Genomic DNA, 18,585 nt, shown 5'->3' with positions numbered 1-18,585 from the left:
TGTTACTCACTTTGGCAGTTCAGTACTTTGAAACGGTGCTTCCTAGCTTTTGAACAGAGTAAAATACATCAATTTTTTGCTTCTTCTGTCTGGCATTAAAAAACAAACAAACAAAATTTTCTATTATCTTGGAGAGCTTTTTATGTAGGGACTGTCTTTGTTATCTGCACTGATAGTTTGCCAGTAGCATTAAGACGTGGATATCAAAGGATCTCTGAGTACAGCACTTTTTGACTCTGGTGAAAGGCCAAGTGCTTTGCAAAGCTCATTTATTTGCTCTTTACAACATAAATTAGCAAACCCTGGAAGTCGATACTTGTGGAAATGAAAACTGTTAGGGTTGAGCCAGGCTGCCCAGTGTCTGTCCTGTTTCTTAGGAGCATGCAAGTAATCACATCTGATTATTTTCAGTCTAGTCTAGAGCTGTGTAATTATTATTCTACATTTGTGAAAATGATCTGTAGAAGAAGCTCCATAGGCCTCCTAGAGAAAGTACAGGCAACAGTGCAGAGAGTAGCCTACTGGAAAGCCTCAGTATAAGCCTGCTAACCTCTAAAATCAGTGAAGATGATGGAAATAAACCTATCAGTTTCTACTTTATACAGCATAGAAGAGTCAGAAGGAGTCTTAAAGGTGACTCAAATTACTCTTCAGCTGGAATTCGGTAGGTGCCACGTGTGAGGTACTATCTCATGGATTTGAGCATTAGGACTGGAGGTACCTAATGCCCTTGAGAATGGTACAGGTGATGTCAGTGTTGGAGTACTTCAGATGGCTTTGTCTTCCACAGTGCTGAATTCCATCACATGAAGTGTGCTGCATAACTTGGGATTCCTGAAGGAGAGGGTTAAAGTGTGAATTTGTAGGTCTGTAAACACATATCCAGGGAAATGGCAGGATGGGCTATAATGCTTGCTGCTGATGTGAGTACACAAATGTCACAGACGAGGGGATACATTCAAATCTCTGTGGTGCTGAAATGTAGAAGTCACACTCTAGCACTCAGTGTCAGGACCACCGACTGTGAAGCTTTGTGAAGAGATTTCAGTGGTGCTTCAGGGGGCCTTGGGGTCTCTCTCCCCAGGGAGGCTGTGGTACTGTTCAGCCTTACAAGTGGACGTAAGGATTCCTTACCTTTCTTTCTTCACTCTCATTTCTCCTGAACATCCCTAGACAGAGCCATCAGTTTTGGTGCATGGCTGTGGTGGATGCAGAAGGAGAGCTGCTGCATGAGAGCTGGCCTCAGCTCGCCTGCCCTGTGCCAAGGGGAAAATGGCAGCATGAGTTCTAATTGGCCAGCTGATGAGCTCTATGTGAGCAGAATGGACCACGCAGATACCCCAGCATTGCTTAATGCAGTGATTTACATTTCACTGTGCATCTGGGACATTTGTAATTGCTGATAGTTCTGCAGCGTCATTCATAGCTAGTGCATACAGACAGCGAACAGATAAATATTGCTAGTGTATGCCACAACAAGCATAAATGCTGCTGGCCTCAAGCGTCCCCTTTTCCATTCCCCAGATCATTAGATGTTTGTATTTTGGGATTTTTTTCATTCACTTTGTAGTTTTGGAGTATTGATTTGATTTGTTATGCACTTGATTTGAAGTTATTTTTCCTTCCTTGAAGGCTATCAAATGTCTTTGCTTTTTGTTTTCACTTTTTGAAGGAAGCTATGAGTTCCATGTAATCCCATGACTACAGGAGTTGGGACAACACCAGGCTTACCACAGGCACTGGTGACACAGCGCATACAAAAGTTACCTGTGGCACTGGGCCCGAGTGCCTGTTGTCATACATGCACGTCTTGCTGCTTTCACAGAAGTGAATTTTGCTGCTGCATATATCTTTTCACCATAAAATAGCTACTAGCACAGAGCCATACTTGCCACAAAGATAGAACTTGTACTCAGTAAATATTTCCACAGAGATATGCTGGGCTCAGGGAGATGCCTGACTGCACTGAGCATGTTCCACACATACTTTTCAGTTTTTAATAACTGATATTTTAAAACCACAATTCCTTCTTTAAGGACAAAGCATTTTGCATGCCAGTTTTGCGCCGTTAAAATGAATCTCTGTAGGTTTTCCAAGAACAAAAACTAGGGACACATTTTTCCACATAAAATCAAAGTTTGTTATTTCTCTTTGCTTTCATATAGCTCTTAAGGGGTTCTATTGATTTTTCTTAGACTTTCTGAAAGGGAGAAAAAGGAGCCCAACATTTGGATTAAAACCAAGAGTGAGAAATTTTAGCATAAAGGAATTTTCCAATGTATGTTTGTAGAAGAGAATTAAAAGCTCAATTTTAGTGCTGCCCAGTGGCCTGATAATGTAACTGTTATTTTCTTTTATTCTGTGCAAGTTGAACAGAATATTGGTTAGTTTTGTGAATCTTCTGAATATCTTTTGCCTCCCTATGGCGATGCATCAATCAGCAGTTGAGAGTGCTTCTGTTCCCCAGAGAAGCAAGCAGACATTGTGGGAAGATTCTGCTCTTGCATAGGATGTAGACAGTAACATGGAGTAGTTTTAAGTCCTGTATATTTTCAGTGTGGTTACAGACTTCTGTGGGAGCATCAGGTCATTTTTACTACCCCGCCTGGAGTCCTTTATTGTAGATCATACAGCTCACTACCAGCCAAGGACTCCAACAGCACCATGCTTTTGGGGTGGCTTGATTCCAGCCTATGTTTTTGTTATGTTCTTGGTTGATCGTGGCACTTAGTAAGTATTTAATTTTTAAAAACAGATATAAGAGATCTTTGTGGTTCTGATCCAAGTTCGTATAGTTTAATTCTGCATCCTCTGTCTTTTCTTTGCTATATTAATGGACCATTCAGAGATCACGATCTCTTCCTTGTGTTCTTAGTTCTTACCTTTCTATGTTGCAAAATGGCTAGTTGTACATGGGCTTTTGTCCGTGCTATTTTTCACAGGATAGAGTTAAATTAGTGATCTTAAAAGAAGGTTTACGTTATTGAGGTAATGCAGAGTGTCCTAGAAAAGTCTATAACTACAAACTTATTTTTCATTTAAATTAGTTTATTAACCACAGAAAGAGCTCTAGTTGAAGAAACAAGCGTACTGTTTCTGGTCAGTTTGACGTTGGTCATTTCAGTATGAGTGCGTCTTAGCTTCTTATTCTTAACTTGTGTCTGTAGTTTGGAAGAGGATATTAAACATTCCTAAGTTTTCATCCTGTTTCTGAGCGTTCGTCCTGGTATTCTGTCAAACAAGTAACATTTTTCCTTGTAGCTGCGGAGGCTTTTTTGCTTTTAAAAATCTGATGTTAAACGATCATCAGCTGAATAATTCAACTGATTGTGAAACCTGAGCGGTGTGCACTGTTTTAATATTCCAATTCAAAACTTTAATATTTTTAAATGACTATAGGAGCTTCTTTAATAAGGAAAGTCTTGTGCTTCACTTTGCTGTCTGTGTTTAATAGCTTTCAAGAAATGAGAGCAAAACAATTCAGGAGCTCTTGCTTTTATTTTGAAATGCGTTGCAAGGAGTTCTACAACAGATAAGACTTGCTTTAACATTGATATTTTTATCACACCAGTCTTCCAGAGAGGAAAAATTAACCAGTGCACTCCAGCTTCTTATACTAGAAACAGGTCAAAGGCTGTTGGTGCTGAGGAAGCCAACAAGTGCAAGTGTTCTGCCTCAAAGCTGCTGTGTCTGCCTGGAGCCCAGGAAACCCTGGAGAGGTCTGTGGGGATTGGGGGTCCATCTGTGATGGAGAAGGAATTTCATGTGCAAGCCTCCTCCCTCCCTCTGTAGGCGCCCAACAATTGTATCAATAACATCTGTTTCTCAAAATGTGCAGGTTACTGCCATATTGCTTTTTTCCAGCATTCTTCTAATGCATAGTATTATTTATATGCCAAGTATGTCGAGGCCATAAATACTTTAACATGCAGAAGATGTGCAGCAAGAGAAGTATGTCCTTTTGGACGGCTTCCCCCCTCTCCTGCCAGCCCTGAAAGACAGGCCTCGACAGGGATCTGGATCCCTCAATGGTGACGGAGGAGCAGAGCACGGGTGGCAGCCTGAGTGCTGTGCCGCCCACTGTGAGTCCCAAAGACAGCCTGTGCCATCACCAGGCATGGAAACTTTCCAAGTTGTGGTGCTGCCTCTCCCAGGTTCACCAGTTCCTGCTGTGTGTGTTTTTCTCTGCTAACACCTTCATGTGGTAGGGAACATATTAGTACCGGTGTCACCACAGTCTTGATTTGTCACATTTTCAGCTGCATGAACAAGTGGTGGAAAGACCTGTTTGATCAGCATGGAAGAGTGAAGCTGTGTATCAGTGTGCAGTGCCCGTTCTTCAGGCTTTTGCCTCTCTTCAGATGCCTGTTGCATGGCCCAGGTCTTTGCTCATCTGTTTCATTTTTTGGCACTTCTGTTGAGCAGACTTTGAAAAACAGTGGAAGGCTGTTCCTGCTGGTACCCTCTTTCTCAAGGATGAGCTCTATGTGCTCCATGGCAGTGAGGAATCGTAGTCCTTGTGGGACTGGGACAGCCTAGCAGCTGCCCTTCATGCGATGTGCTAATAGGGATCACTGAGTCTAAATTACTCAGAAATATCATAAATGGAATAAAATGTGTGCTATTTGATTGCTTTCATTTTATTTTGATGAATAACTATGTTGATCTATGCAAGCAATAACTAGAGAAAATGGAACCAAGAAAAAGGTACGTAAGCATTAGAGAGATCCTAATATCATCATAAACAGGAGGGGAACTCTACCTTGGTTTGACAGATGTGTTTTGTATCTAAGTAATGGGACTTGTATGTATGTATTAAGTTACTTGACTCCAGCTATCCAAAGAAATCTCATTGAACTCAGATTTTATGACATGTTCTTTGAGGATATTAGGAGGATGGCTGAGCTAATCATTTTTATTTGGTACGAAGCACTGCTGTGCACAGTGACTACAAAATGATGCTTAGGGAAGAAAAGGGAAAAAAGAGACTGTAAAATCTTTCATCTAGCAGAAAAAGCAGCTGTGCTGTCAGAAGTATATCTGTAAGTACTCTACCACAGATTTTAATGTCTGGTTAAAAAATGATGGACATGCTTTAGTATCAGTCATACATGAGCTTCGGTAGCTTAATAAACGAAGCTATGGGGCTAGACAGATGTGCTTCTACTTGTCAGTCCTCTTGAGGGACAGAACGTATTTTGATTATTCCTAATTTCTAATTACCATTCTGTTTGTATGATGTGTTCTTTGCTAAAATGTGACCCCTTTTTCCTTCATGAGTCAGGACTTGGCTGTGTAGGTCAGTGACATGCAGCTATTCCATCAAGATTTAATGCTATGCCCCATTGTATTTAATAGATTTGATACTTTTTGTGCTTGCTTTACAGAGCACACATGCTCAGTTAAATCAGCTCTCTGAGTAACCCCATCAAAAACTGATCAGGAGTGATCTGCTGGTACTGCAGCACCTACTGCAAGCTGCTCTTTGCCTCTGCTGTTGTTAGGAGCTGCTTGGCCTTTCATAGAACCATTAAGATTGGAAAAGACCATTAAGATCATCCAGTCCAACCACCATTCTATCCCCACCATGCCCACTAGCCATGTCCCTCAGTGCCACATCTCCACATTTCTTGAATGTGGATTGTGACTCTACAACCTTCCTGGGCAACCTGTTCCAGTACCTCACCACTCTTTCTGAGAAGAAATTCTTCTCCATGTTCAATACCGCATGGCCTTGGCACAATGGGCCAAGCAGATAGAAGGGTTCCTTGCAGAAATGCTAAGGTTAGCCATCAACACTGCCAGAATTCCAGCTCTGTTCCTGCTTCCGTGCAGAAATCAAGAGTCATGCCCAGTAAAAAAAAGCCAGGGGAAGCATGTCAGTTCACTTGAACAGTTCTACTTCTTTGCATTTGTCTCCTTCAGCCTCTCAAAATTTGGTCTTCACCAGCCTGTTTCCAAGTCTGGGCATATGGGCCCCTGTCTACAGAGCAAGGGGTATACATGATGTGCCTGAGCAAAGGGTGCGTTGTTCAGGCTTGCAGTCTTGCTGCTTTGCCCGATATTTGAAGTTGTGCCTATCTGCAGCAGAAGCTCAAAAATACACCAAAATAGATGTATTTGTGGTGCACGAAGAAATTCTGGAAAATAACGGTTGTGAACTGAAATGGTACATCATGGAGTGAAGGGCTCAGCTTCAGAAGTCACTAGAACATGTCACTCTTCTTACCTTGCATAAACGTTTTTAAACAAGAACCTGGAGGATCAGTTGATTGTTGATAAAGTATGGATGCCGTGTAGCATGAGATGTAATATCCGAATAGTGCATTGAAGGCATAACCTTGGAGCGACACATGTAGGAAACTTATAATCAATTTCCACCTACTGTAGCTCTGTTTTGGTGCAGGCAAAGCAAAATGTGCTGCAGGCAAAGCATCCTTCTTTGCTTTTACTTTTCTTTCAATAAAACAACCAGTGTTCAGTATGGCTCCAAAAAGTTTTCATCTTTGGATTAAAAAAGCGAGCAGCAGGTAGCTGTGACGCAGGTTTTGCACAGTCATTGAACTGAACACACCTTAAACTAACAGAGAGGGTGAAAGGTAGTAGTGTTTTTGCACTGAATCTGTGTTTTTAGACGAGGCAGCACCTTTTTTATAAAAGCATGTTTATATCGACTCCTTAAGAAGTTTAGACTGGAGGGCTGTCTCCAGAAACTGTCCCCCTCCCCTTTTGCCAAGTCCCATATGTTTGTCTTGGCAGGATGCAGAGTCTGCTTGGCTGGTGCTGGGATATTAAATTGAGGGAACACAGAGCTCTTGATGCTTTTCAATAGGGCTTCTATTTAGTTAGCGGCAGGATAGAGCTGTCAGCCACCTGCGATTGTCCAACCGGGAAAAAGAGAGAAATAAAAGGGGTGGGGGGAAAGCCCTGGATACATTTTGCAATTTTATTGATGTATGGACAGAAGAAAGCAATTTCTGGGAGGCAGCAGCTTTGTGCTGGTTCGATTTTCATTTAGTTCCACATCCACAACTGTGCTGGGTCCTTGTGCTGTGGTTCTGGCTCCATCAGTGTTGGTGGAAGGTGAAATAAATGATGATGCAAGCTGAAACAACCCAGGTTGGCTCAAGCAACTTTCTCATTTAACTTATCACTTGTGGAGAACGTGTTAAGAGATTTTGTTAAGAGCTGAATAATTCATGGCTCAAAGACTTGTTGTATTAATGGTATAAGACCAGTATTGGCACTCGTACAAGAGAATGGTACTTATCTTCTCTCAGTCTCTCTTCTACTCCCATCAAGTGCTTTGAAGAATGGAAGAAGAAATTGAAAGGTTTGCGGAAATCTCCGGGGGGTGTGGAAAAGATTTTTGCATTTTTGCAAGTCTGAACAACGTGTTGCTAATTGCCCTGACTCTCTGATTTGCTTTAGGTGGTATCATATTTCCTTTTCTCTCACTCAATAAGAAGATATGTGAGAAGTCGGTTTTTGGAGATTACAGTCATGAAGGTGAGGCAGAAGGGCTGATAGGCAGCACTGACTGGCAGCTTGTCTGAGAGGATGTGACTGTCATGTGAAAGAAGATTGTCCTTCCTTGTTTTTGTCCTTCCTTGTCAGGGTGATGGAGGAACTGCTTTCTAAACAGGCTTGTCAGCTCTTTGAAGATGAGCTGCAAACTTACATAGCTGTCACACATGCTCATAGAACAGTGCAGTATGTATTTTCACAGACCTGTAAGTATTCAGTTGCTGCTCCTCTGACCTTGCCTCTGTAGTCCCTTTGTTCCTGCTCAGATGACAATTGATCTGAACAGCTGTGGGCTCCAGAGATCTTGCCATACATTTTACAGACAAAGCCTGTCAATGTGTTTCCCCATATCCTCCCTACTGAATTGCAGCCATTGAATTTAGATCTTGTTCTTCTAATCAAGCAGAGTAGTCACTCTCCTCAGCATGGTCTCTCCCCTAAAACAGGAGTGGCATATTGCACAGGAAGTTTTCCCCTCTCACTCTGAATTCTTAGCTGTCTTTGGGCTGGAAAATAACTGTCCTTACTCTTTAACAGATGGCAGCTTGCACAGGTGCTGTGGTGAAAGCTACTACCGTCTTCTTATTTCCACTTCCTAGGTAGAGTCCAGATGCATCACTTGTTCTTTCTGCTCTGTATTTGCATATGTAAGCAACTGAAGGGTCTAAAGTTGGAACTTTCTTCCAGAGCAGAGTTGGTTTTTGCATCCTCAGATCCCTGTGGCTATTGCTTATCTTTCTCCACGTAGTCTGAGAGCTTCTCACCAAGGACTGTCACTACAGTCTGATTTCATTAAGGCAACCTCTTCCAGCTCAGCAATTTCAGCCTGCTTTTTAATCTGCTTCTTTTGTTATTGACAACCCACTCTTCTTTAGAGATGAAAGCAGAGCATTAAATATGATGTTAAATTTCAGTTTTGTAAGCTTTTAGTGTCTCCTCTTTGAAATGTCACACTAAAGATGTGTTTTTTTCTTAATTGCTCTTTATATTACAGATGAGTGTAAGTATCCCAAGCCAGATAAAAGATGCCTGTAATGCGAACAAAGATTCTTGTGTTCTTATGTAGGAGAATGCAGTGAAGCTCTATCGATCATGTATCCCCTCATGGTGTAGTGTAATCAATTATATATTGGATGACTGACTTTTTTACATTGCAAAATTTTATGCCTCGGGTGCAGATAAAGTAGGTCTGAAATGTGTATTCAGCTGGAGCAGTTACCATTTTGCTAAAAGCCTATATAATGGTTAGTTGCAAGAAAGCTACATCAAATAAGTGAACATTTGACTTTAGGATTCCACAAAGGACTTTATCTCCCTCTTCACTCTCTTCAGTGTATTGTCTTCATAAAAGCAACTGAAAGCAGACAAAGCATTTAATCTAAGAGTGTGAGCTCATGCAAAGCTACTAAGCATGGAATGTCATGTATTTGTATACTCAGTATTGTCAGAAGAGAGTGCCATTTGATGTTTATCCATTTTAAGCACTGAGTGCAACATGGAACAAGTATTTGCATCCTGGTCTCCAGAGCTAACTCTAACCCACCAGGCCTGATGTATCTCATATAACACAGTGCTGTTTGTCCCGTGTTTGCAAAAAGCTTTCATTAAAGATGTAATCCCAATTAACTGCCAGAAAAGTAGTTACATGATGATCCCAGTGGCTAGTTTGGAACAGAGAAAGGACAAATTAAAAAAAAAAAAAAGAAGAAAGAAAAAGGAAAAAAACAGAAGTGAGGGGTTTTAACAAGTCTGGAACAAGTCTGCAAATGAAAGAGTTCGTTAGAGAAGCCTGAATGGAGCATGAAGAGCAGGTGTGGTGTGAGGAATACTTTATTACTGAGAGGAGCATTTTAGAATGTGATCTTTTCTTTGTCCCCTAAGTGTGTGTGTGTATATATATGTACGTATATATACACATACATAGATAGGGAAGGGGGGAGAGAGAATCCTGATGCAAGATTTCTTCTCTGAAAGGGTGGTCAGGCACTGGAATGGGCTGCCCAGAGAGGTGGTGGAGTCACTGACCCTGGAGGTGTTCAAGGAACGTTTGGACATTGTGTTAAGAGACATGGTTTAGTGAGAAGTACTGGTGATGGGTGAATGGTTGGACTGGGTGATCCGGTGGGTCTTTTCCAACCTTGGTGATTCTATGATTCTAAGTAGTCTTCAGCACCAGCTTGCCAATAGCACTGCTCTCTTTCTAGTCCACTGCCACGTGTGCTGCACTGATGTGGGAGGAGTCGTGTCACAACTGGTAAATTCTTCGGTATTGTATTTCTGATTTGCTTAGGGCAGTCTTACATGTTCAGTTCTCTCACTGTTTAAAGCTGGCTTAGGAGAAGTAGCTGCTAATTAATGCCTCTGTTTCCATGAGTATCATATCAACATTTTAAAGATTCTTTCAGTGGAGTACAAGGGCACAAAGGGCATCCTAAGAACTTAATTGCTATATTAGCTACCCAGTGGTAGATTCATTACGACTTACTAAAATACATGCAACTCTAGGGCTTTCAAAATAGATACCAGCTGAAATCAAATATTGTGAAGGTAAGTGCTTACGTAGATGAAGCTGATCATAAAACATGGGAAGGAAGGCATTCTTCTCTGAAAATGATTGTCATACTGAGTACTCACTATCTGTAAAGTCAGTGGAAATGCAGTTAAACCTCTTTGAATTTCACTATAATTCAGTGTCATTCTACTTAAAAATATGAAATCTTTGAGATATGAAAATGAACAGCACAGAGTTCTGTGAGCATTGAAAGTAGGGCTGCTGGTGTGCAGGAGATATCATCAATGGCAGAGTAGAAAGATCTCTGTCCTACCGTCTTCAGTTTCAATTAGTCACTTGTTTACAAGCCATGTTGGGAAGTGCATCCTGAACCTTCACAGCCCAAGATGAAAAATTGAGGGCTTCTCCTTTAATACAGAGTATTATTCCCTGTTTGTGTGTGGTTTTGTTTTTTTTCTCCCAGCTTTTAGTCCTTCTCATGGAAAGCTAAAGCTTGCTGGTTTAATGTCCTTCAGGAGTCAACTGTTTCAGTTGAGCATTGCTTGATGGAAATGCTGCCAGTAGCCAGTCGCTCACAGCATTAGCTGGGGATGTGCAGAGGAAAAGGGAAAGCAAACTCTTTCCCAGGAGGGATTTGTGTGACACTTAGTCACTGAAGTCACTGTTCATACTCTTCTCTTAATGATTGATATACTGGTGTTTTTCTGATGGACTACTGGATGAGCAGCACCGTTGCAGTCACCCTGCTCCCATAAGTAATCCTTGCTGCTTAGATTAAGTGGTGTGGCCTCTCTAAGGAAATGAAGCTTGAATGAGCATGCACGCAAGCCAGCAGTGCATAGCTGTGGTTGAGTTGGCCCTGCTGCTACCAGGGAAACACTCATCTTCTGCAGCACAGGGTATTGCACCAGTCTGGGCTCCTGCTTACAAAGCTCCTAGGCTGGAGCCAGGAAAATGCCCTGGGGAGGAGTCACCACATTGTCTTGCTTTTTCTCCTCTTTCTTTTGGAGCCCACAGTGGCTGCTGAAGAATGTGATTTAAAAAAATAAAATCTGTGAATTGATGCTTGATTGTCCCAGAGCCTGACTCCTTGTTCCGATCTCCCTTTTTCTGCACACCAAATGCTTTGTACTTGCAATGTCTTTAGCATCAAAGCAGTACATGCTGAGTCTGGTAACTAGCAATAGGATGAGAGGGAATGGCCTTAATTTATACCAGCAGAGGCTCAGGTTGGGTATTAAGAAAAGTTTCTTCTCAGAAAGAGTGTTGATGCAGTGGCACAGGCTGCCCAGGGAGGTGATGCAGTCACCTTCCCTGGAGGTGTTCAAGAACCACGGAGATAGGGCACTGAAGGGCATGGTGGGGATGTATTGGTGGTTGGACCTGGTGATCTTAGAAGCCTTTTCCAGCTTTAGTGATTCTATAAGATCCGATGGATGCCAATAATATAGTACGCATACCTGGATCCACTGTAAACATGGACTCCTTGAGTCATTCAGATCCCAAGTGATTGGTTGTTCCTTCTAAAGGTTCCATGCTCTTTTCAGTTGTGTCTGTTGATGGTGTGCATGAAATGTGTTTGGTGCAGATCAGTATCTACTGATGGGTCAATTGTGCTGCCACGCTAAGTGACGTAGCACTTGAAGGCAACCCCCGCCAGGGAAAGCTTGCAGACTTCAGTGTGAGTTGGGGGCTGCCAATGCAGGTTGAGCTGTAGGAAGGAACAGTGAGATATTACTGTTGGGTACTGTAATTAGAGGTCTTAGCACCCCGGAAGCATGACATTTGTCAAGTTTTTTTTTCATGGGCAGTTATGCAAATCAGTGTTTTGCAAAGGAATTAGCATGAGAAATTGTAGCTTTCATTTTTGAGGCAACAGTTTGTCCATTGTAAGAGAGAACAAGTAGAAAAAAAATAGAACTTACAGATAGAGGTGGGCAGTGGAGACTGGCATCAAGAGGTGAGAGCATGAGCTAACTTCTTAGCATGGTGGCTGGGATGGGGATACTTTGTCTTAGGTTTATTTTGTAAAATAAATGCACTGTAATAAATGTACTGTGGTAAATGCAACATACAACAACCCAAAGCGTTTCCTACCCGGGGGTAGCATTCGGTGTCAGGTATTAGCAGCATTTGATTTGATAATGGCTGATACTGTGACTCTGCTGCCTTGCCAAACAAGCGCTTTCACTTTCTGCCATTGGAGGGTGGGCTTTTCAAAACACACCTGAGAATTCAGTGACATGCCCTCACTGCAAACCACTAGAAATGGGGCATTTAACTTCCTAAAATATTTTTGAAAATCCCACCCATAATGCTTACTCAAATACTGGAGTTAAATGTATCCATTCTTAAGGGCCACTCCACAGCTCTCTGTTGTATTCCTCCAAATGAACAGTTCCCCCCCCCCAGTGCCCTATGCATATTTATACAGAATCATGTTCCCCCTTAAATACCGTTGACTTTGGCTCAGTAAGGGACTCCTTATTTAACCTGCCCCTTGTAGGCTGTTTTCTCAAGTCTTCGTATCATTTCAATTCCTTTATTATCATTGTCTGTGTCTTTTTGCATTTGGAAAAAACTGTTTTCCAGGTTTTGTTTATCAGTGGATTATCCAGTATGAGTACTTGGTTTGCTGGCTCTGCGAAGTCCTCCTAGGTGGGCTGCCTGTGCCACACTACATTTGGCCTTGCTCCCAGTTACCTTTTATTATGAACTCGGACAGGACCGGCTCCTTAATCTTAAGTAGGCAGATAGGCTTTCCCTCAGTTCTCTCTGCATTGCTGCCTCTGGACTGGGGAGGGCAGGAAGAATTGCAGCGATGACATGGGGTAATGGGCACAAGTCATTTGAAGACAAAATTATGGATACTGTGCAGCAAGGTGGGTGTGGAGAAGGTGTTAAAAAAGAGCTGCGGCCTGTTTCCCCTAGGGTACATTTCACTGAGGGGTGTTTGCTGCCTTTTTAAAAGTGGGAGAAGTGCATCTGTAGGAAACATGAGAAATGAATCCACTTGCCTTTAGTCTCGATCAAGGTGGGAATAGTGCTGAGAACAGGCAGGCTTATGCCGGGCTTTCTCAGTCGCTGTGCCACAAAGGCTTCTTTTTGCTGCCGGCGGTTGTGTTGTGCTTTTGTGGTCACGTTTTAAGACAAATGAGGGCAGTTCTTGATAAGCATCACAGAAGCACAGGTTTCAAACTGCATCTTTCCGTTGGTGGAAACTTTGGACGTTACTAATTTGTAAGAAAAAGTACTAAAATTAATAGCATTCCAGGATTTCAGACTGTGCTTTCCTGTATTGCTCCATGAATGTGCTTTTGTGGAAAAAAAAAAAGTTCCACTACATACTTCTTTCTTGAAAATCCACTGCAATCTGTTCTCCAAGTGAGTCTTTAAAAACATGTGCTCTAAACACCTGCTTGCTTATCTGGCTGGTCGGGAAGAAAATGCTGTGTTGACAGTAGAGTTTACAGTGAAGATTCACTGGGAAATGTAACACCTGCGTATACCCCTCTTTCTGCATTCATTTGGAAAACTCTGAGCTCTTTTTATTGATGAAATGTGGGAGAGAAAAAAAAACACAATGGAAAGAAAGCTGGATTTTGCATTCACACTTGAGCGTAGGCTGCTAAAATGGACCTGAAGTGTTCCTGTTGATTCTACGTTTCTTTTTCCAATGAAAGGGACGAAAAAGAAAATAAAGGTTATTTATAGAAATGTTATTTATAGAAATGTTGGAATATACTTTGAAACATGACACCATTCTAGTAATTGTAATACCATTCTAGTAATCCTGTGTTCAGAGAAGGGCAGCAAAGCTGGTGAGGGGTCTGGAGCACTGGCCTTACAAGGAGCGGCTGAAGGAGCTGGGATTGTTCAGTCTGGAGAAGAGGAGGCTCAGGGGAGACCTTATTGGTCTCTATAACTACCTGAAGGGAGGTTGTAGTGAGCTGGGGGTCAGCCTCTTCTCTCATGTGACTAGTGATAGGACTAGAGGGAATGGCTTCAAGCTGCACCAGGGAAGGTTCAGGCTGGACATTAGGCAAGGGTGGTCAGGCACTGGAATGGGCTGCCCACAGAGGTGGTGGAGTCACCGACCCTGGAGGTGTTGAAGGAACATTTGGATGTTGTGTTGAGGGACATGGTTTAGTGAGAACCATTGGTGATGGGTGAATGGTTGGACTGGGTGATCCGGTGGGTCTTTTCCAACCTTGGTGATTCTATGATTGTAATTTTAAGTCCTATGTAATCAGTGTTAGAGCATGTTAATATTTATATTTTCTGCTGCAGCAGGCAGCATGGATGAGTATTTCACAAGTGGGCTAATGACATATTCGAAACTACATGAAAAATGTATTGAATCTTCACATAGGTGAGAGAAAACCAAACCTGTAAATAAAGCAGAGTGAAACGAGACTGAAGAGCGTGGAAAGGGTGAGGAAGAAAGTCAATGGGATGCCATGCTGAAAAAAAACCCAAATGTGTTCATGTTAATATAACAGATACTCCTTCTTGTGGTTTTAATCCATGTTCATTTTTCCTTCATCAGCCCTTTAGGTTTGGCCCTTTGACTACAAAGCCACAGTTGCGTGGTCTCTGCTGTAACTCTTCCTTTCTCTCATGGGACTGCGGGGAGCACTGTTTTTCCAAAAAGCACATCGTGGCATGTGGTAAATGGTCTGTGTGGGCCGCCTTCAGCCTGTGTGAGCCATTTGACTCTGTACTTTTAATTAACTTCTCCGCTGTGCCAGGGGGAGGCTGTGAGCTGTACTGGAGGTCAGGTCATTGCTCTTACACTGGATCCGTGGGGGTCATCGTTCTCTAGGAGACCCACGTTGCTGACGAGCAGTTTGAACTCCAGCCTTTGGGCTCCGTTTGCAAATGCTGCAGAGAGATTGTGTCGTGTTTATTCACTGTTACCTGCCTGAGCCTCCTCGAAACTGTTCCAATCCACTGAACTTAGCGGAGTTATCCACTTGCATAAAACTGAACCAAAGGTAGAGATGTGCTTTATGTCTGCATAACTAATCAACCCTAACAACAGTTAAAAATAAAAGTCAGTGTGCATTGCAGTGATTAGTTTAGCATGATTAGGTGAAATGGGTACGGCTCTTCTTAATTAGTAAGTAGACTCGTGAAACAGCTAATGTTTTTGTCTCATATTAATGCAACAGGATTATCAGTATCTATGAAGTTAGGAGCAGTCTTTGGAGGAGCGGATAATGAGTTGCAGCTTAAAGGGGGTGGAATGTGTTAGGTCTGTCAGAGTGTTTTATGGAGAGCTGTAAAAATGGAAACTGTACTTGATGCTTGCAGATTATTCTTATATTCCTTTCACAGGAAGGCACACCCATTCTCAAAAATATAATTGTGGGCTCTCTCTTTTCATATTTAACACACACAAGAAGAGGCATACGCATTAAAGCTGGGAAATGGAGCCAAGGCTTCACTTCTGTGCTGAGCTCTGACTTTGGATAGAACTACTTTAAACTCATAACTCATAGGCAGTAGCTTCAGGGAAGGCTTTTTTGTGTGTGTGTCGTTTTTTGTTATTTGTTTTACAAAATTTTTTTTTGCCAAGTTAGGGTCTTACATAGCAACTGTACATACAAAACTTACTTCTGCTTCTTCTGTTTAGGAAAATGGCAAGCAAAGAAGCCATTACCAGCAAAGGGGATTTGTTAATTCCCAGTCTAATTATATGTACTGGCCACATGAAAAACTGATCTGTGATGCCAACCTAAGTTATCCCTACCAAAAATCTCACTTGTTATTGCTATTCCTATAATGAAAATACAGGAAAAACATGGTATTTAGATGTATGCAGTTTAGGTAAAATACGAAGAAATATTGAAGAAAATATTTGAAGAAAATAAAAATTGAAGAAATATATATGCAGATGTAAGAAAACTCATGGAGCAAGGAAAGCTTATAGTGCAATACCTTCTGTGCCATTTTGGATTTTGATCAAAACATTCATTTTTATACTTTGTCAAAGACCTTCATAATTCTGTCTGCTCATATGTGATAAATCATCTAAGTTTGCACTATGGTAATCTCTGTTTATTGCAAAATAAAACCTGTGTAGCCGCGTCATAAATAAATTTGATGGCACTCAGAGCTGGAGTAGGTGGCATTCAGACTAGAGGAGCCCTTCGAGCAGTTTGTGTAACTGTCGGGATTGCCTCATTCATTTGGATTTTGGGATGCATGCTTGCTTTTCTGTCCATTCGCCCCAAGAGTCACGAGGCAAATCAGCGAGTGCTGGCAATCCCAGAGCTTCTACTGAGGTGGTGCAGAAATGCTTGCCATTGGTTTTTCTGCTACATTTTATATACGTGTTCACGTTTTGTATATTAATGCCTTTGAGAATAGCTTGCAGATTCCTTGAAATACGTATCCTATTGGTGTGTTCTGACACCTTTGAATACTCTGTACCTGGTTTTCACTCTGCGTCACGTTCCTGCTTCTACTGGCTGTGCCAGAAGGAATGATATCGTGCTGCTGCCTTTAAGAGCGGTTTCAGAATCGAGGGCCTTTTCTAAGGATTTTCTAAGTGACTGTTTCCTCACGTATGTTGCCAGATTTACCTTTATTTACTATGATTTATATTCAAGCGCTAGCAGAGAAATTTTCCCTCGTGAGCTCGAATCTCTTTCCCCTTGAACCAGAGTGAGGCAGGTGTGACTGCAGCAAGTTTAATTGTGGCAGTCTCCAGGATGAATCTGCCTTCCCTTTAAACCCATTCCACAGCTTCTACAGGTGAAAGATACAGAGAAAATGTTCTGAAGAATCGTCAATGGCTACATAGTTAGAGGATGGATCAATGAGTACTTAAGTAGGAAACCGTATGGCATCAGCTAATTTTAATTAAGTAAAATGAAAAGCCTGGGTTGTGAGGGATTCAGAATATGTATATGAGTTGGGGATTTGCAGGGTGTTGCAGTACATAGTGTTTTCAGCATACTACACATGGATTACAGATTAGCTGTGCATAACATACAAGTGGTAAACTCCTATATGACTTAGGTGTTGATTGTGTTTCTTGGTGGGGTAATGCATCTCATATGTATACAAGATTTCCTCTTATTACCTTTGAACACTGGTCTCAGCCAGATGAACATCCGTAGAATGCAGAAAATATTGCCTCTGGCTGGAAGTCCGTACAGAGGAAACCCACTGGTAATTTTGTACTCATAGTACAGTAATATGCTTAGTGCTTTATGCTTTACCCCTGTTGATATTTGTTTTTAAAGGCTCAGGCAAGGCCTTTAGGCTCTCAGCTGATGTATTTGTGCAATTTCTCTCTTCCTTACCAGGCTGGTATGATAAGAACTGATGAGGATGAATACTTCATTGAGCCTTTGGAAAGAGGAAAACAAATGGAAGAAGAAAAGGGAAGAATCCATATGGTGTACAGGCGATCAGCTATAGTGCAACATATCACTGATATGCTCCCTGATGTCCACACTGAAGGTACAGTACACCTGTGTGCTTGTTTACAAATCTCTTCCAGGTAACTGTAGCCTACTGTAGCTTTTGAAAGAGGCAGCTTTGACTGAGCTGTTGGAAAAGACAGTTTTTAAATATTTTGCTAAAATACATCAGTGTCATGTACACAGTTTCTCTGCCAAGAGCAGCACTTGTGCATGCGTCTAGGAGACCAGACCCTAGCCATGAGATGTTCTCTTCAAGAAATGTTGCAAAATTCATGCTTGTTTCCTCCTTAAGCCAAGGGCAAAGTTTGTACTGATTTCAGTGGAAATAAGTCTAAGCTCTGACTAATATGGTAAGACGTTGTGGGACATGTTAATAGGAACACTCATATGACTTTAATATTCTAAGTTGTTATTAAGGTTTGCCTGTCTATGCAACTTCTGTTTAAAATTTGGGTTCTTATTTTTGGGTCTTATTTCTTTGCAATAGCTGAATTGTGCCCAAACTAATACTGTTTTCCCCCTTCTGTGAGTTACAGTTAATACAGTTTGAAAGCAATTGTCTTATTGGATATAAGCTTTGGCAAATTCCAGAGTTCCTCTCAGTCCTAAAGACAATGTGGCCTATCTGAGAATAATTATTGTGTAGTTCTAATCCATTTCACCATGTTTTTTCCCTTCTTTTAATATGAAGAGAATGCTGACAAGCCAGTATATTGCATAGGGAATGCTGAAGTTTTTGACGCTGCGGATTAAAGAGCAGCTTCATTCCCCTTCTGCAGTCTGTTTTTTCAGCATCTCTCAGCTTCTCAAATTCCTTTTGTATTTCGTTGTGTTCACTTGTTCTCGCAACTTATATGTGTTTGAAAAGAACCAGAAGTACAACACAGAGCTAGAATTAGATACAAATATCAAGCAGAGAGGAAGTAAGCACTCCCTCATCACCAGTCCTCATGAACTTGAATTATTTGGTGTGGGTTTGGAATTTTGTCTCTGGAAAAATTGAATTGACAATTCAATTGAACTGAATTGTCAATTCAAACTTATTTGAATTGACAAGCATTTCAAATAAAATCTCGTCAGGATTTTATTACGCTTTCAGAAGGTAAG

At 41.6% G+C, this 18,585-nt stretch overlaps 1 protein-coding gene across 3 annotated transcripts in view; it reads left to right on the top strand.

Annotated features, from left to right (window-relative positions):
- Nucleotides 1–18,585, top strand: part of ADAMTS3 (ADAM metallopeptidase with thrombospondin type 1 motif 3) — a 132,065-nt gene that overhangs the window by 27,051 nt on the left and 86,429 nt on the right. For all 3 annotated transcript variants that reach the window (XM_015276403.4, XM_040699743.2, XM_040699744.2), the window contains exon 4: nt 17,359–17,515. In XM_015276403.4, coding sequence (XP_015131889.1) covers nt 17,359–17,515 — 157 coding nt within the window. The remainder of the gene's footprint in view (nt 1–17,358; nt 17,516–18,585) is intronic.

This window comes from Gallus gallus, chromosome 4 (genome assembly GCF_016699485.2).
Source record: "Gallus gallus isolate bGalGal1 chromosome 4, bGalGal1.mat.broiler.GRCg7b, whole genome shotgun sequence".
Lineage (NCBI taxonomy): Eukaryota > Metazoa > Chordata > Aves > Galliformes > Phasianidae > Gallus > Gallus gallus.
Note: the sequence above shows the minus strand (reverse complement) of the source record. Positions and strands in the feature narration are given on the sequence as shown.